This window comes from Stegodyphus dumicola, chromosome 10, assembly GCF_044657685.1.
Source record: "Stegodyphus dumicola isolate Sdum_Otavi_A_Nest chromosome 10, ASM4465768v1".
Taxonomy (NCBI): Eukaryota; Metazoa; Arthropoda; class Arachnida; order Araneae; family Eresidae; genus Stegodyphus; species Stegodyphus dumicola.
In genome coordinates, this window is record NC_140777.1 from 133,828,614 (window position 1) to 133,854,465 (window position 25,852).

Here is a 25,852-nt window from a genome sequence, read left to right on the forward strand (position 1 = left end):
TTAAAAGAAATGAAGTTGAAATTTTTTTAAAAGAAATATCAATTCAAAGGTATATGAAAATTTTGAATACTAAAAATATATAAAATTAGTTATTATGCATGCTTTACTTTACTTTGAATTTTATGCGAAATCGTTTATTAACTAAGTATACAACTTCATAATTTTGAAATATTTTTTGTATTCCAATAAATAATTAAATACATTTAAAAGATAAATTTACTTATTATACTTCATTAAATTTTTACTGCTGTATTAATAAATATTTGATACTTTTTACTGCTACTTACAAGTTTGCCCAAAATTTCCTCTGTTACCATTTCAATAGAAAATCAAAGTCTCTCAAATTTAGTACTTACATTGTTTTTATTGTCTGCAAATAAAATTTGTTCTCTGATAAATGCAAGCACTATTTTTAGTACTTTATTTCTATAAATGTCTATAAACTGTTAGGTTTTCTGTCTTAAAAAGCTGAAATTTATAATCAACAAATCAATTTGTCATCTACATATTTTCAATTAAATTTTAAAAATCAACATTATTTTGTAAATTATCAATAAGTGTATATTTTATTAATTCAAATATAAGATGACCTCACACATGAAATAATCCCATGTTTTTGAAGAATTTTGCAACAAAAAATATAAATTTGCATGTTAGATGCCTTATATGAATATGATGAAGGTATTCTAGGAGAAAAATAATTAAACAACTTAAATATTACATTTTGAAGTAGAACTACATGAATATGTTTTCCCGTAATACAAAATTAAAAGGATAAATTATCTTAATATACTGTATGTGTTTAATATATCTGATTACATAATAATAATTTAATATATCTGATTATATAATAATATGTTTCTGGGCCGACTGAATTTCATCAATTGGCCCAGTAGAACGGGAAATACAGAACTGTCCTTTTGGGGGGCACAGTGTACCTGTATAATTTTCAAAAAGCATTTCATAAGGCATTTATATAGCATACAACATTTACTAGTAATAAAATATTTTTTATAATGTGATCAAAGCTTACATATGTAGCAATAGATAAATAATAAAAGTTTTGCATTCTGTCAACATAATAAATTTTTTCCTAGCATTGCTAACAAACAATTATATATGAATCAATATTTTGTGCTTCAATTAAATTCAAGCTAATTTAAAATAAAATAAATTTTTTATAAGTTTTCTTTTATATTAGAATAATGTTAACAATTAAGAAAATTTCAATAATTTAAATTGTACTATATTATAGCTGCCTCTTCAAAATGAGTCACCATAAGTCTTGTTTGGAAAAGGACAGATCACAATTCCCAGATTTATCAAAAACAGACACCAGTGGTTATTATTTTATATAACTTACATCATTTTATAACTTAGTATATGTGCAAGCATTATATAGTATGTATACATAAATATAAAATCTACAGATAACTAAAATTTAATTAATTTTGGAACATACTGCTCAACTTTAATAATTAATACCTTAATTTTGCAATTTCTAAATCCTTGATTATAGCTACTAGCATGAAATGAGTTTAACTTTTGGCAAATCATATTTGATAAACCATCTGCATTCCTCCGACCAGAAAACTAGGGCCTTGGTACACAATATTAGCTGATAAATCAGTCTCAACTAGGATACTGTAGCAAATATGTTGCAGAACTCAAACAGATGATAATGAGGAAATTTTCTGATACAAAAACAGCATTTCATCAAAACTGAAAATTGATTCTTCTTTAGCAGCTAGTGTCATAAAACATAAAGTCTAATTTATGATTCATTAAATTAATAATCAGAGCTCTTTAGATCTCCCTCCCATGTGCATTTGTAAAAAATATTCATATTCCCCATACTCAAACATTTAATGTATGCTAAAATACTCAAATTGATTTTTTCTTAATTTATTTAATGTATTATTTTAGTGTGTTATACATTTGGAAATACAGTTTACCACTATTTTATTATAAATTCTAATTATAATCACAAAATTTATAGCTTTTAACATTTTAAATTTTCTATATAAAATTATTCTAAATATTAAATTTATTCTTTTTAATAATAATGTAAAGGTAACTTTTATGATATATATACTTTAAATAGCTGGATCTCTAAAGTATTTCAGTAGCATCATCAGTTTTGATTGGAAATAAAGCCATATGTAATGAAGTGAAAGTAAAATTGCTATTATCAAAGGTGAGTTAAACCATTTCACATGTATCAACAAAATTAATATACAAGCTTAAATTACCCTTAATTAATAATAAAGTATCTACATACTATTAATAACAAAACAGGTTGTTTTAATGGTAATTGAAAAATTATGAAAGTAGCAATTTTGATCATGTCATAAAAAAAAAGGTTTCTTAATAAGTAACTTGAATTTATTTGATATATTAATAAAATCTAAAAAATATATGATAAACTTTTATCTTATTGTAATTTAATAGGTATATTAAGCAAACACACTATTGTGACTCCCCAGTCTGCTTCTGTACATTCATCTGTAATTCCAAAGCAAAAACACTGAGAACATCCATCTGGATTATCCGCAGATAAGTGATAAAATCCTTGCTTGCAGCGATCACATCTTGGTCCTTCTACATGTGCCTGTAAAAATCATATATTTTAGTGAATATGAATACATATATATTTTCTTAATAATATTATGAATGCTTAAATCATAGTTTGTTTTAAATAAGGTATCACATACAAATATATCAAACCTAAGCTTTTAAGGTAAATATAAATGCAGTGTGCATATACAAGTATATATAAGTTTTCTGAGCAAAATAATCACTCACTCTTAGTGAAAAAATCTCAGTTTACTTCAAAATGCTCTATTTTCCACAAAAGCAGCTGCAGTTCTGTCTTGTCAAATAGCATCAGTTTGATAGTACTTTGGTATGTAACATTAATTTTTGTATATTCTTACAGTAATAAATCCATAATTAATATAAATAGATAAAATGGCTTTGCCTGCCATTCGTTTATTGCTTTAAATAATCCTATAAATTTACTATGGAGTTTATATCAAGATTCTACTGAAAAATAAAAATACAAGAATGCTTTAGGATATTCATCATGCCTGTCACTCCTAGTTACTGCCCTGTTTACAGATGCTACCTTAGAAGCCTAGATGTGTGCATTCATTCCAAAGACAGTGCACAAAAGGGAAGCCACTAATGTCTGGAAAATTAATATAATTAATAATTTGAATTAAGTACAAAAAGACCCATTTTTAATAAATGAAATGCTCTCAGAACACAAAAATCACTTAAGAGCATTTTGACAAAGAAGGCTTCGTACGATGTATCCGATGTATTTAAAGTTCACTTCATACCAATACAAGCAGACACACAGCTCTTACAAGCAAATATGACAGTCAAACCAAAAATAATGCTATGGCTGTCCAGATTTCTTTATTAATTGATGCAGATCATTCAAACTCCAGATGTATTGTAGATGACTCATTTTCTATGCAATTTATACATGTATTTTTTTTTTCTTTTGCAAGCAAATAATGGATAAAAAAAGTCCAAATAAAATGTCACCACTGAATTCCTGACCCTCCCCCAAAATGCAGTCAGTCGAACATACACCAATTACTATAGAATATTTATGGAGACAATACCATCGAAAACAGCAGTGTGCACAGATTAATGAAACTGTTTAAAGAAAGAGATACCAATACTGAATGTAAACTACTAAATGGGAGGCTACCAAGAAGCCACCTAATTTTTTCCAAAGAAAATGCAAGGGTTGGTTTCATTAACAGTATATGCACACTGCTTGCAATGAAGACTATGCATAGCAAATTAGTATAAAGGAAGGACTTTAGTGACATGTAGTTCAGTAATTTGTATCAGTTAATCAAAAAAGTAATCTCTTTTTTTGACATTATTTACAATACAGTGCTCATAACTTATTTCCATCTTAAACAGTCTAGTTCTGCAGCTCAACATTCGCTATAGTCATGCAACTTTGAGACAAGCTGGTAGCAATGATAATTTCTGAGAGCATTACTCCATGATTTATAATACTCTTTTCAGTGTTCCTTCAAAAGTCATGGATCTACATTTACTTGCTTGTAGCAGTTCTAATCTGTCTGCAAAGCAACTAGCTTAGACAATATAAAAAACAGTCTTTTTGTAAGTATAATAAATTAACCCGAGTTCTGGAGGCAACCATGTATTCTAAATAAAAGCACACCATTAGTATCATAAGATCTTTTCCACAGAGCACATCTTCAAAGCTATATATTCATTAAATTATGCCTTTTAGCATAGTGAAATGCAATACTTTTCAGCCAGTCACTTTTATCTGTTGCATGAACCACTTTTCATACAGCAAACATAACATACATGGGATTCATATTCTTTGTCACCACAGAAAACCAATAACTTTCCATATAATTATTTGTAAAATGATATAATCTGGACAGTTCTTTGTTGCACCTTGTAATAACTTTTCATAATATAAAAATTCTGCATATTTTTTTTCAGGATTTGCTATTTAAGAAGACACTAATTTTCTTTGTGATCTCATCATACTAATTTTCTTTGTGATCAAGTTTATGAAAGCAGAGACTAAAGTTAGTAATTATGCATTAATAAATAGTAAATATTGTTTAAATACTTTGAGCAGATTGAAAAAGTGTGCAACTCAGACAATTAAAATACTCATGCACGTGAATGATCTTGCTCAAAAACAGACAACATATTTTAATTAAAAGAAAATAGAATAGAAGGTCATCAAATTATGAAAATATTGTTGGATCTAATGCATTACAAAATGTAACACACTTAACATATTAAATAATGCTTTACTATTACTTCAGAATACACTGCTGATCATTAGTTAATTTATAGATACAAAATATCTAAGCCTAGTTCATGATTTAGTTTGATATTTTGATACAATTCATAGTTTGATACAAAGTTCATACATAATTTGATATTTTGATACAATAATTTGATATTTTGATAAAATACATTTTGATACATAATTTGATATTTTGATACAAAATATCAAAGCCTAGTTCATAATTAGTTTTTTGTAAACATTTAACCTTCCAAATGATAACAAAATTTTTCAGAGCATATATTATTACTTTGTTTTAGGTAAAGTCACTAATCTTTTAATAATCTTCAAGCCAAAAGAATAACCGAGTCATTAAAGCTCATAAGAGAGAAAAGAAATGTTTTATAGAATAAGAAGCATAAAGAGGTCTTTCACATGCTATTGTTACTTTATAGTTTAAAACAGTAAATCTTATCAAATGTGGGGGTTATGTCATAAATATATCGCATGCATGGTAAAATAACATTCAGGAAAATTAACTTTCTATGGATAAAATGTAAGGTTCAAATCAAAATATGCATAATTTAAATAATCCTTTATACTGTTATAATTAATAGGACAAAAATTAAACAAATTTTAATTGAATGGATTTTATCTATTACTGCTTAGTAAGTAGGTATATGATGCAATTATTTTTTATACAGATGATGATTCTTGTTAAGGAAAATGATTAATGCAATTGTTTAATAACAGTTTTGTGGTAAGAAATGCAAAGATTTTTAATGCTTCTAAGTATTCTCTTTCTTCGCTTATAATGCAAAATGACAGTTCCTGTGCCTTTTTTTAATAATTCATTTAACTTCTTTCACTATTACTGTTTTCACATTCAGCTAGTGTTATAAGATTATTCAATTCATCATTTCTCAATTAATCTTTTCGGACTGCAAAATTTATCTTGCAACTTCAGTAAACTTTCCAAAAGTATTGTCTGAAGCTTTGACACTAGACTGAGTCTATTCTTTATCCTTCTATGTTTTCCTTTTGCTTAATTGATTTATAGCTACTTCTGTTGGACGTGTTGAAATTTTTCAACTTACCTAAAACCTCAGTTAAGATAATGTCAAAACTTTGTGTGTTTTTGCTTTGTCATCTTCATTCTTCCTCTTATATGCCATATTGAATTTTTGAAATGGGGGAAAAAGTACAAATACAAAATGAAAACAGGATAATCAATGATAAATATGTGCTTATATCTCTGATAACATGAGTAAAATGAGTTTCCATAAATCCATACTCAGCAAGAGTTTACTATATATTGCTTACATTAAAAAATAAATAAATAAAAATAGTTGGTGAAATTCAAACCTTGCAGATGCATTCTCCTTCACATATTGTTCCTCCAATTGTTCCAGCACTGTGACAAGGGCAAGGTTCACATCGTGGATAATTTCGATATCCAATATCACAACTATCACAGTTCTTACCTATAAATCCAGTTTTACAGAAGCAGTCCCCAGGTTGCTAAAATTGTAAAGAACAATGAGTAAATTTTCATTGCAAGTAATTGTTTTATATGAAATTTATATGTAAATGACATCTTTAAAAAAAAAATAAGTTAGATTAATCAATTGTAATTCTAAAAGATTTGAAAGTTAATATAAAAGCCAGAAAATTAAGTTACCCGTTTGTAATCGAAATCGAAGATAGAAATTAATTCCTTTAATGATGCTTTTGAGTATTGAAACATGGGAAGAAAGAAAAATATCTTTTGTGAAAATTTATTTAATTTGATTCTGTAATCTAAATGATTTAGATTCATTTCATTTTTTGAAACAATTTATTATTTTGCGTAAACTTATAAAATATTTATTACAAAATATTGCATTATATATATATATGTTACCGTGAAAGACCGAAATTGGAGAATGTCGACTTTCACCTGAGAATGTCAACATTCACCAAATACGTCGGTGAAAGAGCGAATATTTCTTTACATTCTTGTACATTCGGAACCTCACCGGTGTATATCGACAATCACAGATATGCTCTGGTGAAGGTAGAAAAGAGAAGAGTATATGTACATGCTGCCATTCCAAAAGGAAGTGTTCCACAAATAAATGCAGTTGTAAAAGCAAGGGCCTCTAGTGCGATTCAAAGTGTCATAATAGTTTAAGTTGTTGCAATAAATAAGATTTGAATCACATAATTTGGTAAGTTTATAACTTCTATTATTTTCCTTTCTGATTTTGAATGTACTATGTGTTTTAAGTTCTTATGTTCTTAAGTTCTTATTCTGAGTCTCAAGTGTGTTTTTTCGTGAATGAATTATGGAGAAGGAAATATAATATTCTTATATGTTCAACATTCACCATTAGTACATGGTGAATGTCAACATTCACCGGTGTAAGTCAGAAATAAGAGTATTTGGGAAATATTTCGGACATACACCAAGCGACTATGTGAATGTTGACATTCACCAGTGAAAGTCAACATTTTCCAGATTTCGGTGTTTCACCGTAACATATATACTATATAAATTAAGCTCTGATAGGATAATGAAAATATTAAACTAATAGCACAAAAAATAGAAAGCTATAGTGATGAACTAATAGTACAAAAATATAGAAATATGCAGTGATGAACTAATAGCATTAAAAATGGAAATTCTCCACTCAATATATAAATCTCTTTACCAAAATTAAAAATTAGTGATATATTATAAATTTTTCCAAATTTGTACTGTTTAATTATATTTAAATATAATTAAACAGTACAAATTTGGAAAAAATTAAAATTTCTAGATATATAATTTTATTACTATTGCATTAAACATAAAAACTCATAAAATAGTAGAGCAGAAATTTATTTAGACTGAATGACCATTCATATGTTAAATGAATATGGAAGCAAAAATTAGAAAAATGATTAAACTTTGACATGTTTCTTTTTCCTTCCTTTGTTTTGAAACAATTAACATGATATTTTGCTTTAATGAATGTTAAACAAGCATCCTACAGTAATTACAGCCTAAAAACAGATTCATAATACATTGAAAACTATAAAAAATTGTATTAGAAAACTACATAATGCAAGAACAGAAATATGTAAAATGCTATGGAATGCTTAATGCAAAGCAACATGCAATGAAGAAATAATTGCACAGATAGGTGGTTTCAAGCAAAATAAGACAAAAATTTCTTGCAGGTGCAGAGTGTTAACACTTTCTTCCCAAGCAATGAAAATTTGTACATTATGAATTCTTAATATATCTTTAACTATTACGAAGTTTTCTTTGAAAATAAATTAAACATTTTTTAATTTTAAAATACTATGTTTTATTACAGAAAATTACTAGCATTGATCTCCTTTACTTGAGTATTGCACATAAAATTTTTATTCCTGCAAATATTGAGAGGGAAGAAGTAAATGTAAAAAAAGTATTCATTCATAGATATATAGTCTAGAAATGGTTACATTGCTAAATGCATATCTTACATACTAATACAGTCAAAAGTCGTTAATTCAGACACCCATAATCCGGACCTCAAAGCTAAAAACTTTCTGCGCATGCGCCGCGTTGACACATGCGCATAGGTGTTTACGCGTGTGCATAAGACCTTTACGACTGCGCAGATGCATGTGTGCAAGCACAGAATACGTTTTCGCGTGCGCGTTTTATGTATAACGGACAGTATAAGCTAAAATTATGTAATTATCTATTTCAGTTAATGTTGATGATTGCGTTGTTCCTTAATCTTCAAATTGGATCCGGCTTATTATTTTTTGCAGACTGTAAGAGCAATTTTATAAAAGTAAACTTGAACTTTCGATTATGTCAAATAGAATTTCCGATGCTGGAGCTCCCAAAGGATCTACAAAACGAAAGTATGTTTCAATGTCCATCAAACAAAAAGTGGAATTGCTGCAAAAAATGGGTAAAGACATAAAGAAGGTGACAGAGAGGTTAGTGAAAACGAAAAAATTTCGATTGACAAGTTAGTCGGTATTCTCGGCACAGCAATTACGGGACTTGAACAGCGGAACTTTGTAACTGAACAAGAAATTATGTCTGTTTATAGAATTAAAGAGTATTATCACATAAACGTATTATCACATAAAACGAAGCAACTTAAACAACTTACATTGAAAGAAATGTTTAATAAAATAAACAAATAAATATTAAGCTTTTTTTTTTTTTTTTTTTTTTTTTTTTTTTTTTTTGTAAATTTTGATACCCTTTAGATCATAATTGTTCTTTATTTCATAAATTACATTTTCATATTTTTAATTTTAGAGTTTCTGCATGCCATCTTACGAGATTTAAACTAGTGAGCTATAATCCGGAATTGCCGAAGTCCTGACGAGTCCAGATTAACGACTTTTGACTATATAAAACATCAAAAAATTTCTGTCTATTTTTTAATTTGTTCTTTGAAAATTTTAACAGATTATTATTACTACTATTTTTAGCTTTAATTTGAATAGCCTGTCATACTTTCCTCAAATTAATAAGGAAAATTTTAAGGATGAATGAAAAAGGAAATGCAACATTCAAGAGTAAATAAAAGGTTCAGATTTTAATAAATTAGTGAATAAAAATTAGAAATTGTAACAATTAAGAATTAATTTAAAATAAAACTAATACATATATTTTGCAAAAATGGATTTTTCCTCCTTTCCTGAAGCGATTTTTTTTCAAGCTCAAATAAAGCCTTCATATATAACAATAGAATAGCTATCTAATGAAATAAGCTGTACTGTTTTATTTAAAGAAGTGACTTAAAAAACTGGAATAGTAATGCAAGATTGAAATAAAATGACCATACAGCTTAAAATGTATTTAGTTCAAAAACAAATACATTTAATAAAAATTTAACGTCTTCCATAATAAAAAAAAAATCTAGATTAACTAAACTAATAAATTCTGAATGCATTCTGCATGCTAAAATATTCAGATTGATTGAACTTATAAATATTGAAATGTTATTCTGCTAAGATTCAATATTAAACATTTTTCAACAAATAATTAATTACAATTAATTAACAAACTTATTAAAATAAGAATCAAGTTTGTGCTTTTCATTTCAGCTTTAGTTTTTCTCTTTAAAAAGTTATCACCCTCCAAAAATAAAGTATTTGTATTTAAAAATAAAAACAATATTTCCATTGGCTTCATTTTTCATACAAGTAATAAAATGCCAATAAAAAAAAACAGAAATTTACTCATAAGATTAAGAAATAAATATATTAATAAACCACATCTGACAATCTTCAGAAGAGTAATAAAAATAATATGTTTAAGAATAACTGTACCAATATTCAAGAAAACAGTTTGTGAATGGAAGGTAAAGGGAAATTATTAATACTCAATGCAAATACTTTTTTTCAAACAAGTAAAATCTCTATTATTTTTTAAATGAATGCATTCCAGTGCTTTAGGTATTAATAGTATGTTTTTGAACTTTTCCTTAGTTGAAAAAACATTATTTGTCAAAGTAACTCAATAATTTGAAATCCGAGCTACAAGAAATATAATTAAGGTAGAGAGGTTTATACTTTTCTTTTGTACTACTATCCAACTGTGTTGAATTATTTATTTATTTAAAAATGTACAATTGCCATGTAAAGCAACTTAATTTAAAATCAGAAAAGAAAAGAATTCACAATTAAAAAAAATATTTCCACAATGAATGCACAAAATAAGACTAGCGTAAAGCATGCAAACATTGAAAGCCCATGACAACATGCAGATTCTGCAAAGATAATATGGCAAACAAGACAAAATTGGTTCCACAGTGCAATAATAAAAAATTTAAAAAATCAGGCAAACATAAAGGGTGCATCTACACAAGCAGTGCATCTACACAAGTTGCAGGCAGACTTCTATGCATTTTCAAAGCACACAAATTAGAATAGTCATTCACCTTACCCCACAGTGAAATGAGAAACTGGAAATAACAAAGAATCCTGGTCGCTAAACAGTGTAAAATATATACACATCAATATTTAAATATAAACAAAATTCACAGTACAATAAACTAGAATTGAACATTTGTTGAAAATAAAGTTATCTAAAAATCATATTTTTGGAAAAGAAAAAAAAAAAAAAAAAACTAGACACATAACATGGATACAAGTGTAAAAAAAAATGTCACTAAAAAATATTATATTTTGTTACAGTCATTTTAAAATTAAACTTTGGATGGAGATGGAAATTTAATCATAAATAAAATACAAAATTCTAACTTTAATTTGTAGCCATTCCTGAAGTCTTTCTTTTGAAGTCTACCCTAAAAATGCTTACAATAAATTCTTTTAAAACACTTCATCCCAAAATTAGTTATAAGGTATTTCTCCCGCTTTCCTAAAGCGTCTTTGTAGTGTAGTGATTTTCCCGAACTAAAAGAGTCATGGATCATGAATCCCCACACCCAGGATTTGGTGATTGAGTACCCTAAAAAACCCCAGTTGCCCTTTAAAAGGGGGAGTATATAAGGTATTTCTCCCTCCTTCTTAGCATGCCTTTGTGGTGTAGTGCAGTGGTTCTTAAGCTTTTTGAGCCGCGACACAAATTTGAGAAAAATGTTTATGTCGCGACCCAAAAAAAGTCAATATTTTTTCATTGCTTTATTTTAGAGCATATTTGTAAAAACCTTTAATCTTACAATGATGACTTATTTAACTTACAAATTTTTATTTTTTTTATAATAATAAAGTTAAACAAAAGTACTTTTGATCCAAGAAAAATTTAATAAATAATCAAGTGTTTTTAATATTTTTATTGACCAAACTAAATAAATTTAAAACTTTTTAAAAATAATTGAAATTTAATCTTATAATAACATTTTATACGCTTTTAATGAGAACTTTGTGCTTGAATACATTTTGAAAGATCTGCAAACCTGGGTTGAATGCTTGTCAAAGAGCACCTTAAATCTATTTCTGGATTTAACTTGTTCCGGTGGTTGTTTTTGATTACACAGAGAGCCGAAAAACCAGCCTCACACATATATGTTGTTGAAAAGGGCAGTAATACTCTTAGGGCTTCTTTAACAATTATTGGCTTTTCGGTTTTTAGATTTAACCAGAAAGCACATAAAGATTGAGTGTTTTTGTAAAAATTGTATCGAAGTGCTTGGTCACTTTGAATTTCTATTAATTGTTCTTGAAATTGATTAATATTAACAAATTCCTCGTGCAAATCACTTACGTCAAAATCAAATGGCATTCGAACCCAATTATATTTAAAAACATCATCTGCAGGAAAATACCGATCAAAGTCTACTATTAGTTTTTCTAAATGATTGATAATAATTTTCTGTATTTCAAAATCTGTGATATTAATATTCTTGTCTTCAACAAGTAAATTAAGAGTCGGAAATGAAGCAAGTTTCTTTACTTCAACCTTATTTCTCCATAATTTGAGTTTATTTTTAAAACATGTAATTTTTTCAGTTAATTCAATAATAGTATGATTACGTCCTTGCATAGACGTATTTAGATTATTTATTTCAAACAAAATATCTGCCAAATAAGCAACTTGAGTAATCCACTTCAACTCGGAGAATTTAGATGCTAATGGGTGTTTCTTTTCTCTAAAAAAAAAATTCGACTTCTGTCCGCAATGATAATACTCTTTGAACAACTTTGCCCCGGGACAGCCATCTAACTTCAGAGTAATATAATAAATGTTCGTATTCTGCACCAAATTCTGAACACAGTTCGTGGAAAATTCTACAGTTAAGAGCTCTTGATTTTATAAAATTGACTACCATAACAATTTCATTCAAAACGATACTTAATTCAGGCAATTTTTGAAGCAAGATTTTGTCTATGTAAAAAACAATGAACCAATAAAATTTGTGAATTCATTTGTTTTGCTCTTGTCGAAAAACCCTTTTGAGATGCTGTCATGGCAGCAATACTGAATACGTCGGTGCAAATACTGAAACACTGATTCCAATTTAATCCTTCTTCTTTAAAAAACAAATCGACAATGAGAAATATATCTTCACTTCTAGTTTTTGTTGACATTGATTTGCAAAATAAAAAATCCTCCTGTATATCTGTTAACCCTGGATACCGCACATAAACCATTAGTTGAGCATCGTTACTTACATCTGTCATTTCATCCAGTTGAATACTAAATAAACCAGCAATTTTTATAGCAGAAATAAGTTGATTCTTAATATCAAATGACATATCATTAATTCGTAAATGAATTGTATCATTTGATAATGGTACCTTTTGTAATTTCTTTGAAATTTCATCTCCGCACATGATACGTGCCATGTCAATGGCAGCAGGTTTTATAAGTTTTTCAGCAATATTATGGGGTTTCTTTTGTCTTGCAATATGCCAAGCCACATAAAAAGAAGCAAGTGTAGCTTGTTTGGTAGAAATTAGAAAACTATTACTACTTGGTGCATCTAAACGCTGTCTTTTTAAATCGGCTTCTTTTCTTTTGAAAAAAGTACGATCTTTTCCCTCAAAGGAAAAATTTTTATGTTTTGCATCAAAATGTCTTTTAAGTTTGTTCGGTTTCATCGATTCATTAGTTAGTATTTCACTGCACAAGACGCATTGTAGCTTGTTCATTCCTCCATCATAAATGCAAGTAAACCCTAATTCTAAAAATGCTTCCTTGTATTCACGTTTTGCCATTTTAGGGTGATTACAATTTTACAATACGCACTGCAGCTTGATCACTGGACTTTTAATAAACAGGCAAAAATTGTTTCTAAAATGCTTGTATTCACGTTCCATGATTATTACACATTCCACTGTTCTTCACAACATAATACACAGAAACGAGTTTTTGACAAAGAACTTGCAGCGGAGTGCAACTTTTTTACGTAAATATCATTAATATGCAAACAGAAATTAACAGAATACAATTTTCCATTATTACACAGAAATGAGTTTTTGACAAAGAACTTGCAGCGGAGTGCAACTTTTTTACGTAAATATCATTAATATGCAAACAGAAATTAACAGAATACAATTTTCCATTATTACTTCTTTATTCACACGAGTTAAATCGATAATATCTGCTTACATGTTTACAACCAACGGAAATTCCCCGGTTTCTTAAAAGTCGAAGTAAAAGTAGCTGATTGAAAGCACTTTTAATTTTTACCAAAAGGTGTCACTACCAGAGAAGACTATGTTACCTACAACCTTATTGTGTCTGCGCGCACGTAAAGCAATGGCGTGAGTATTACCAACACCTCATAGAAGAAAGCTATAAAACAGGAATTGGATGTCACTTCTAGAAGGCCATTCGCGAAGAGCGGTAAAACCAATGCATTGTTTTAGAGAATAACTTGTATTAGAAAAAAACTCTTCTAGTAGGTGTTGGTATTACTTATTTTTGTATATTAAAAGTTTTTTTTTAATTTGACTTAGCGCGACCCAAAAAATATGCTTCGTGACCCAATTTTGGGTCGCGACCCATAGGTTAAGAACCGCTGGTGTAGTGGTTCTGCACATTGGGCTGATATTCCAGAGGTCCGCAGTTCGATTCCCGGTGAAGCCATTGTTAATTTTTCATTTCTCCTGCTTCCGAAAAAAAAAATCCTAAGTCTCTACATAGTATGTAACTATATGATTCTTATTTAATGCAAATCACAAAGCACTTACATAACAGCAAAAGCAAAGGTGAAGTTTTTCACCCAATAGTACCCAAACCAAAATTATAGTTTATCAAATAATAAGTAGTAATGGGCTGATACTATTCATTTATTGAGAATTAAAGTAAGTTCACCATTCTTCATCTAACATTAATAAATAATTTTAATTATTCTTCTGCTTGTGTTATGCAATATGTATCCTGCAGTTTCTTGTTCTTCTGTCATCAGTTATAATACTGCAAATATATGAAGTAAATACTAAGTGCATTTATCACATTGCTTTTCAGTGTTTCATAATGGTTATTATTTTAGAAGTAATGCTTAAATAAAGATGATTAGTTAAAATGCTGTGATTGAATCTGTATGAAAAGCTGTGATTGTATCCATCTAATTGCATTATCATCTATATCATATTCAAAGTTGTTATCACACATACAGTGAGTTTTTTAAAAAACAGCTACAATATTACCTTAAATATTGAATATAGATATAATTTATCAATTATAAAATGTCTTGAAATAAGTCATAGAAATTTTTAAGAACAGTGGACGGGCACTGTACACTGTAGGTGAAAAGGTTGTGTAAATATAACATAAACTTAACTTCTTTAATGGTATCTGCATAGTAAAAGTTTAATTAATAAAATATTCATAGTGCATTTTCAAATATTTCTTAAAACTTTCAATGACAGATTTTTCACCAGATTGCTATTTTATCATTCTCTGTTTTCTAAGGCTGTATGTTTTATATTATAACCCCTTAAATTATTCTACAGTTTTCTTCAGAGGTAGTATTAGTGACCACTCTTTATTTCTCTTTAAGCAGACTAAAACAGTATATGTCTCAATTAGTTCTGACATTTATTGCTAAGGGGGATTTTTGTCATCATGGGTACTGAAAGTCTGATGAACATTATATAAAGCCTAAAAATTATTTTACAACACATGAAGACATCTATTTTTTATCAGAGTTGCTAATAAATATGGAAAAAATATACGTCTTTTAAATTCATATATGTGGTTCAAGTAGTTTTAAATTTAATTCATTCAAAAAAGAAATCATAACCAGAAGTGTTAGTTTAACATCTTTGATAATCATACTACAAAATAAAAACATATTCTGAAAGAGAATGCTTGACATTTTAAGCACAATATTGAAAGATAAGGATAAAGCAATAGCAATCAAACTCCCATTCATTATACTAGAAACATTACTATTCATGTATTTTGAGAGAAGTTTTCGTATCAAACTGGAGATATCTGATTGATTTGACAGCTCAGTAATTAAAAGAAGGAAATGTTATACAGGAAGAGTGTATGCCGTGATCTGTACTGATAGTGCACAAGATGTGACATACAGGTATACTGATAAAAATTTTCAATAAAGGTGGCACTAGGGCAAAATTCATCCACTGCATTCTTCAAAGAAAGTCTACAGTCTCCAGAAAATACCAAAATAATATGAGAGTAATACTTAGACCATTAATGTGAAGATTCAGATTATTTGCAATATCATTAGAAAAAAATGTATAGCGAACACAGTCTTCTCTTCCATACCAATATCTTTACAAAGAAAATTTGTCTAGCTTGTTTTTCATAAACAGAGATAAGACATTTAAGTTTCCTTTTCTGAAGACAAGTGTGAATTTAAGGACAGATAATCAGTAATTGACCAGACAGATTTTTATTGCTGATATTTTGATATGGCTGAATGCATAAGGAATAATAAAATTCTACAAAATGTGCTTTTGTGGTGTATGCGGTAACATGTCTAGCCAACAAATTGGAAGATCTGTGATTTTGATCTCAGTGAGACCATAGTTGATTTATTATGTTCTCTGGTTTTGCAAAGCCCCATACCCCTACAGTGGCACTCAAACTAAAGTATGGCATACATTAATTTGTTACTACTTGATTCTAGTGAATTCCACATTATGCCTCTACCCAGTCACCTATTAAATAAGAGAGAATATGAATTATCACATTCTCCTGTGCAAGCTCTCATGGCATAAATGATAGTATATCCAGCTAGAAAACTGGAAATTCCATCATTCAAAACCCAAAAAGGGCATAGCTAATTTTTCATATTTCCTGTTTCTTAACTACCACTTCCACACACATCTCTCCCCCCCAAAAAAAATTAATATCTCTATAAGTGAACTTATTTAAACAGTTGCATCAAGAAATGCAGGCACAAATTTTTCACTGTAAAAATTTTACTTAATAAAGACTCAGCTCTAAAATTAACATTCAAGTATCCTATTTTCTGTATTTTTAAGTGAATTATTAAAGAAAGTTTATACTTTTTTCTGCAGACAATTTTAATTAATGTTGGTAGTTTTCTATTAATACACCCAAGAATAGAAGCTAAACTATTTGGCTAGATGAGTTTGTCTGGTTAATGTATTTCCTCCTTTGTTAAATGGCATTAAGATTAATTTGCTGTTTATATACAAGTAAAAGTAATATAAACCTAAAAATAGTTTTAAAAGTATTTTTAAACTACAGGTATAGATTTCTCATAATCCATATGTATTCAATTTTATGACTTCTACGCCTCGATGTGTACATTATTAATTAAATTTAATATTACAAACTTTCATATCTAAGTGTATATAATGTATATACTTTCAGCTTTATTGAAAATTTTACAGTATAAATATCAACTCTGTTGAAAATTTTCAAAATTACTTTCAGCAACTTTTTCCTTCCATTATTGACAACAATTAGCTAATTTTTCTGCTTGGAAATAACACCTTTCTCTGGAGATGTTACTAATAGGAAATTACTTAATTTTTTTTAACTGGTCAGAATATTTTTAATAAGAGATAATGGTAAAAGTAGAATTCCTAAAACAGCTCTGTTTCATTTGCTGATTTCAAACAGCACTGATAATTTACTAAGTCATAAAAATTTTAAAACTTTTCTTGAGGGTATTTTTCATTTATTTAATCAAGCCCACAGGATACAATGTAAAAGAAGTCTGACAATCACAGCTATAATGCATATTAGCAATCAATATTCCATAGTTTTCAAACAATTCAAGAAGCAACTACAATATAGAATTCACTTGTTTGTGTGATTCATGATTCCTTATTGGATAAAATAGCATTTGCTATTAAATTTCTTATAAAATCCAAGAAAGTATTCCTAATATCTCTGTGAACTCTGCACATAAAGGAATTTAATTATTTGCATTTAGCATATCAAAGCACAAAGAATATTGTATTAACTTTAATTTTGTGCAAGTTCCAGTGAGTAAAATATTGTTGAGAATTTCTTAATTACCTTGAAAACTGTAACTTTTCACTGTAATTTTTGTATTAAGTACAACAAATTATACTAATATGTATATTTAGCATTTTAAATACCTGGAAAAAAATTTAATTAGTTGTTTAATTAATGTTATCAGAATAACACAAAAGAAGGTTGCAATAGAAATTTAAAATGATTTATCTGATATTATTCAGATTCTTATTCCTTAGACATGAAAAATGTTTTCCATAACAATGAAAAATATAATTCCAGTCTTTTCATTTATTTAATATAAAATTTAAAAAAATATAGAAACTGTTACTACAATATGAATTTGTTTTTATTGTTAAAAATTGCACATAAGAGCAAATTACTTACATACTAATTAATGTCAAAAATTAATTTAATTACCTTTAAGTATCTGTATTAAATAACAAATCTGTCTTTACCACTGCAATATATTCATCACTTATTTCTATTTGGCTTAAAAAATTAAGCTGCTAAAAAGAATGCTTTTTTAAAAGCTTTGAACAAATATTTTTCATAAAATTGATATATACTTATGAGATATTCAGCTTTCCGTTTGGCAAATTTGCTAATATGATATAACTGTGATAAAAGTCTACATCTCTATAGCTAATGTCATACAAAGGCAGCTATTAGAAAACTGCAATACTAAAATCTTAAACTTATGCGCATAACAAAATTTTAAGTTTTATGTAGAAAATTCTTAGTTCTCAAGCAACAAATCAATGCACTACAAATGAATGAATCTAAATGAACTGCTTCTATTCAACAGCTACATTGTACCACCACAACAAATTTACATTTAACAAATCCTAAGATGCAATAAGCTAGGTATGCATTACTGAATCCCATGGTTACATTATACTGTGAAATAATATTACAACTGTCACTTAGCTAAACCTACAGTTAAGTAATAAAGTCTATTATGAGTGCAAATTTGGAGAGATTCATTGCATTCTACTATGCATTAGACTATCATAAATATAATGACTAAAGTGAGCACTTGTGATTTAAATGTTCGTGAATATTTCCCAGTTAAAAATCCAAGATGTGTGAAACTTTTTATTTTGCTTGTATAATTATTAGTTTAATAAAATTATAAAGGCATACAATGCATTTTATAAACAATGATAGAAATTTTTCTTACCAATCCTTCAATAAGATGACCATCATCTTTTACACAAAATCCAGTCATACCAACACCAGTACACTGGCATTTTCTGCATGGCTTTGTGTGGTTTCTCGGAATATCAGAAGCACGATAATAACCATCTTCACACTGCTCACAGTTAATCCCAGTTGTGTGATGCTGAAACACAGTTGTGTATAAGAAATTTTCTCAAAACAATTTTTAAAATATTATTTTGTGAAACTATGTTTATAGCATTAGTTATCAATAGAGCTCATAGTTAGCCCATTGTTTATTTATTAGACTGACCATTGATTAGATGGAAATTTTGCACTGCATCAAATTTTTGCTTGAAACTTTTCAGTTCCAGTTCTACTTCTAAGCTTTTGTTCACAGGCATTTTGTATTTGAAATAAATAATTAAAAAAAAAAAAAAACATTAAGATTAAAACTTCAATCAAATGGTTCTCTTAAAATATCTCAAGCATCTCATCAAGTTTTGTATTGCATAAGGCTGAAAGAAAGTTGAATATTAGCAATGTTAATATCTTTCATATAGCTGTCATGCACAAATGGCAGAATTATCCATATAGTTGCATATTGATCATTATGTATACATAGCCGAACTACCCACATATTTGTTTCTTATACAGTCAAAAGTCGTTAATCCGGACTCGTCGGGACTTCGGCGATTCCGGATTATCGATCATCAGTTTAAATCTGGTAAGATGGCATGCAGAAATTACAAAATTAAAAATATGAAACCGTAATTTATGAAATAAAGAACAATTATGATCTAAAGGGTATCAAAATTTACAAAAAGAAAAAGCTTAATATTTATTTGTTTACTTTATTAAACATTTCCTTCAATGTAAGTTGCTTCGTTTCATGTGATAATACTTTCTCTTTAATTCTATTAAACAGACATAATTTCTTGTTTAGTTACAAAGTTCACCTGTTCAAGTCCTATAATTGCTGTGTTGAGAATACCGACTAATTTGTCAATCGAAATGTTTTCGTTTTCAATAACCTCTGGGTCACTTTCTTCACTATCGGAAGCGAATTATAATGACGAGGAACTTGATTTAAATCATATCAAAGACGGAGTATATCGAGATGAAATACTACACTTAGTACGGAATTATAAACCAAATAAAATAAAAACATCTGCTCTGAAGATAAGGATAGTGCTGACAGATCAACTTCCAATCCGCAGCGTGAAATTGATAAACAGATTTCAGAACATACTTTCGCTTTGTAGATACAAATTACATATTAGTAAATATATATCGGAAATTCTATTTGACATAATCTTTCTAATCTATCATAATCTAATAATGACGTTTCTGCCCCCCCCCCCCTCTGCCGCAGAGCAGCGTGAAATTGATAAACAGGTTTCGGATTTCTAAACATACTTTCGCTTTGTAGTAAATATATATCGGAAATTCTATTTGACATAATCGAAAGTTCAAGCTTACTTTTATAAAATTGCTCTAACAGTCTGCAAAAAATAATAAGCCGGATCAAATTCGAAGATTAAGGAACAACGCAATCTGCAACATTAACTGAATTAGATAACTTTAGCTTAACGTATAACTCCGTTACACATTAAACGCGCATGCGCACAAACATATTCGCAGCTGTAAGGGGCATATGCGCTCTCGTAAACGCCTGTGCGCATGCGTGAACGCGACGCATGCGCAGAAAGTTTGTAGCTTTGAGGTCCGGATTATGGGTGTCCGAATTAACGACTTTTGACTGTACCACAAACTGTTAAAAACAATTTAAATTTAGTTGACTGACACTTTAAAGACTGCCCATGATTAATGTTTTTACATAAAATAAAAAAAATCAGTTTTAAAAATTGCAAAAGCATAAAGAATCAACAAAGAAAGGAAAGAATTTTAGGAGTCATGCAAATAATAAATTACAATACAAAATTTAGCCTAATGTGATTTTTATCTAGTCAAAATATTGTCATGGGCACATAAAGTACTCAGAAATCTTAACTGGTTTATTTTTGCTAAATATTTTACAGTCAACCTTCAATAAACCACTATTTGATTAAATCATTACACTGCTTGAACCATATTTTTTGTAAAGTCCTGATCAACTGGATAGGAAAATATGATTTAAAAAAATATGATAAATCATCATTTTAAAACTGTTATACCTGCTTAAAATGCCAGTTTTTAGACATAAGACATGTTATATATATTTATTTTTCAAGGTTAAGGTCCTTTCAGCCTCAGAGAAACTGAGCTTACTTTGCATTGTCAGTCCCCCTTCCTTCTTCCACTCCATTCACCCAATAACTGACACTTGTGGGAAAACAGGCAGATAGGCAAATCTTGTACATGTGTTCAACTCAAAGTTTTCATGACTCATTCCTGGTTTTCTTCAGTTAAAGTGGAAACATGGATAATTGAATTTTCCAGCAGAATCTCAGGAAAGCATAAAATTTCAACATCTTTGGTAAAAGAGAAAATCATTGTGGATTTTGAAAAATTAAATCAGTTAGAAGCTGCCTTTGCAAAAGCTTGGCAAATACCTTGAACATCATTAAATGAAATTTTTCATCAAAAGACAGCATATATTGTAATGACAAAAAAGAAAAGCAAAGAGTGTCTTTAAAGAAATCAAGAAAGCTTTAATCTCCCGGATAAAATATGCCAGGACACAAAATGAGCAGATTTCTATTTTAATTTTGAGAGAAAAAGCTCTTCAAATTGCTGTGCTGTAGAACTTGGTAATAAAAATTTTCAGCTAATATGTTTGGAAAAGATGAAGAAAAGGCATGACTTATCATTCAAAAATTCAAGGAAGAAGCATCCGATATTGATCCGGAGGTTGTTCTGGACTAGAAAGACATAGTGATAAAAGAAGTATATGAATGATATGGTCCAAGTGATGTTTTTAATATGAATGAATGCAGATTGTTTTATAGAATCTTCCCCAACAAAACTCTTTCTTTCAAGAAAAAAAAGTGCATTGGTGGGAAAAAAGAGTGAGAAAAGACTTTTTCTGGAATCTAATATTGATGGCAGTAAGAAGTTGAAACCTATTGTAATAAGGAAAGTAAAAAACTACTGACATTTTAAGGGTATAAAATTTTTGCCAGTGAACTACATTGCCAAACCCAAAGCTCTGATAATTCAGAGCTATGCGAAAAGGCAGTACATAATTCAAACGAAAAATTTTCCCAGAAAATTAGAAAAATAGTTTTAGTTATTGACAACTGTGCAGGTCACACCACAGTAAGCATTTTAGAAGCCATAAAAATAGTCAACCTACAATTAAATGTGACTAATGTATTGCTATCTATGAACCAAGGAATTATTTATAGTTCTACATTAAATTATAGAAAACTTTCCATGAAAAATTTTATAACTACCGTTGATGACAAATACTCCTTTTTTGTTGTGCTTGATGCGATTTTCTACATAGCGAAAAGATAAAGCATTGTTTCCACTAAAATTGTCAACTGCCTCAGACATGCAGGTTTCAAAATAAATTCTTCAGAAACCAATTCAAAGACAGTGAAAGTGAAGATGATGTCCCTTTATTGGACTTAGGCTATGAACTAAAAACACATGATCTAGAATTTAATTTGGATGAATATTTATCTGTGGATAGTGAAGTAATCATGATCTTTAGAGAAGTTTCAGTGCCAACATTTGTTTTCAAAATAAAAAAATTAAGCTGTCCTGAGTTCTAGATCAACTGGATTGCTGACATATAAAGTTGCTATAACTGCAATAAATATTGTTAAAAAAATTATAAGTTCTTTTGAAAAAATAAACAACAAAGATTCCACAGTGGCAAGAAATTTTTTTTTATAGCGGAAAGTAACAAAACAGTTTTAAAATAAGCAACCATTAAAGACTTTTTAAAATAAAACAAGAAGCAACTTTTGAATTTATTTCTTGATCTGTATAATGCAGTTAATTTTCTAAGTAGCACTGTTGTGAACATTTAGGAAAAGTATTTGCATGAATAAAGTTTTAATTATAATCAGAAACATTAAATATATATATATTTAACGTTTATGATTATTTTATATAAATATATATATATATATATACTTATTATACTTCTAGAATGTGCGTGTGGTCTTGATTAAAATAAAAAATTTCATTAACCTGCACCATCACCCCTTATTAAGTCACTTTTGACTGGTCCGCTCAAAGTCATAGCTAGCATTTTCAGTGCCCAGGGACAGCTTAAGATTTTGTGCCCCCCCCCACTTCCAGTACACTTAGAATGGAAAATATTTAATTCAAAAATATTGTAACATCAGTTTGACTAACCCCTGGATGCTGCACCCAGGGACAGAGGTCCCCCCTTGCCCCCTTCTAGCTATGCCCCTGAGTCTGCTGAATTGATAGTAGACTGTATAACATAAATTTTCAATGGTTTAAGTTAATAGGAGTTTTGAATAATTTCAACAAATTTTATTCTTAATACAAAACATCTGATGCAAAGATAGCATCTTTGTCAGTTCTTGATGAAATTTTGTTTCATTTTTTTCGATTTCAGAAACAGCTTTTCTGTACATTGAAATTACATTTTAAATAGGGTGAAAACATTTAACAAATATCCTGTATTATGAATAAAACTTTGATGATATAAGTACATTAATATAAGATACAGTCAAAAGTCGTTAATCCGGACTCGTCGGGACATCGGCGACTCCGGATTATAGATCATCAGTTTAAATCGCGTAAGATGGCATGCAGAAATTCTAAAATTAAAACTATGAAACCGTAATTTATGAAATAAAGAACAATTATGATCTAAATGGTATCAAAATTTACAAAAAAAAAAAAAAAAGCTTAATATTTATTTGTTTACTTTATTACACCAACATTTCGGTGCTACTTTGGTAGACGGTTGCACGGATTTTGGCGAGTAATACGACTTATGGTAAACCCATTGCTGGATAAATTATTTATGGTAACCGATACTTTGTTGTCATTTTATTTTAAAAATAATGCGTGTTATTATGCATAAAGTCCATGTTTTAAATATTATTTATGGGTTCTAATTATTAAAAATCAATTTAATTTTGCATTTTTATTTGAAATAAAAATTTTACTGTTTATGATATTTTATGAAATTTTATGCTGTGGATGATGTAATCAATGATGTCACCTTACTTTAAAAGTAATTGGTTATAATATCTATAAATTTAATCTAACGTTTTAAACCTTATTTATGGCTGTTATATATTAAAATACAATTTAATTTTGTATTTCTTTTTTTAAATGATTTTATTATGTATGATTATTTAAATAATTTTAATTCTAGGTGTGATGTAATCAGCTCTCTGATTGGTTATAGAATATTTGTGTATTAACGAGCTGTATTAGGTTGCTGAAAATTTGTGCCTTACCGCACCATTTTAAAATTTAATTCATATCTTTGAATTCCTTCAAATATGTCTCCTTCAAAGATGAATGTTGTTTTTGATAAGTACCAAGAATTATTGGTATCGGAATCAAAAAATTGTCCTTTGAGACCTTATTTTTGCCAGCCTGGCTTTCCTAATCAAAGATTTATTTATAAATTCTTACAAGAGTCAGAGGAAATTTATTTTAAGTTTTTGGAGGAAACCTCGCTAATTGCTTCTTCAATGAAGTGCGAAAATGTAGATCACAGATGAAGATCGTTAGAAGAGTCGATTCTGATGACGGCCGTATATGGTATTGTGCTCAAGGTTGAAGAAATAATCGCTGTAACGGTAAGAAAGTATTAGACATTCCTCCTTTTTTACCGAAAATAAACTAATTGCTGTCATTTTAGCTCTAGTGTACGAAGCGTTCTTATTTACTTATTTTAAAGTATTTAAGTAATATTTTAATTCTTTTAAACGTTGGTATGATGGTTTTTAATTCGATATTCAATTTACGTAATATTTTAATCCAATTAAACGTTGGCGCAATGTTTTTATAGCGGTATTTTTATTCTATTTCTGTGCTATATGTAATAATGTTAAGTAATTTTTTAAGTAATAATTTAACCTTTCTTTAGTATTTTATACACATAGTAAATGTATTTATTTACATTTGCTTGCCATCTTAAAAAACGTTTTCAACAAAAAAATTAATCCATTATTTTTAACGATATTTATTTTTTTAAAGTTTCAAATACTTTACTATGCGGAAAATAACGTAAAAACGGCGTTTTTCAAGATAGCTGACGATTGTAAAAACCGCGCCAACAATTGCGCCAAAGTAAATCGCCAAAAATCCGTGCAACCATCTACCAAAGTAGCACCAGACATAATTTCTTGTTCAGTTACAAAGTTCCGCTGTTCAAGTCCCGTAATTGCTGTGACGAGAATACCGACTAACTTGTCAATCGAAATTATTTCGTTTTCACTAACCTCTCTGTCACATTCTTCATGTCTTTATCCATTTTTTGCAGCAGTTCCACTTTTTGTTTGATGGACATCGAAACATACTTTCGTTTTGTACGATACTTTGGGAGCTCCAGATTCGGAAATTCTATTTGACATAATTGAAAGTTCAAGTTTACTTTTATAAAAGTGCTCTTACAGTCTGCAAAAAATAATAAGCCGGATCAAATTCGAAGATTAAGGAACAACGCAATCTGCAACATTAACTGAATTAGATAACTTTAGCTTAACGTATAACTCCGTTACACATTAAACGCGCATGCGCACAAACATATTCGCAGCTGTAAGGGGCATATGCGCTCTCATAAACGCCTGTGCGCATGCGTGAACGCGACGCATGCGCAGAAAGTTTGTAGCTTTGAGGTCCGGATTATGGGTGTCCGAATTAACGACTTTTGACTGTACCACAAACTGTTAAAAACAATTTAAATTTAGTTGACTGACACTTTAAAGACTGCCCATGATTAATGTTTTTACATAAAATAAAAAAATCAGTTTTAAAAATTGCAAAAGCATAAAGAATCAACAAAGAAAGGAAAGAATTTTAGGAGTCATGCAAATAATAAATTACAATACAAAATTTAG

At 28.8% G+C, this 25,852-nt stretch overlaps 1 protein-coding gene across 2 annotated transcripts in view; it reads right to left on the reverse strand.

Annotated features, from left to right (window-relative positions):
* LOC118179400 (laminin subunit alpha lam-3-like) overlaps positions 1-25,852 on the reverse strand; it is a 258,439-nt gene that overhangs the window by 137,371 nt on the left and 95,216 nt on the right. The window contains exons 10-13 of one of the 2 annotated variants that reach the window (XM_085825563.1): positions 18,865-19,026; positions 10,734-10,778; positions 6,170-6,325; positions 2,471-2,611 (exon numbers count right to left, since the gene is read on the reverse strand). In XM_085825563.1, coding sequence (XP_085681689.1) covers positions 2,471-2,611; positions 6,170-6,325; positions 10,734-10,778; positions 18,865-19,026 — 504 coding nt within the window. The remainder of the gene's footprint in view (positions 1-2,470; positions 2,612-6,169; positions 6,326-10,733; positions 10,779-18,864; positions 19,027-25,852) is intronic. The other variant, XM_085825564.1, reaches the window with a different exon arrangement.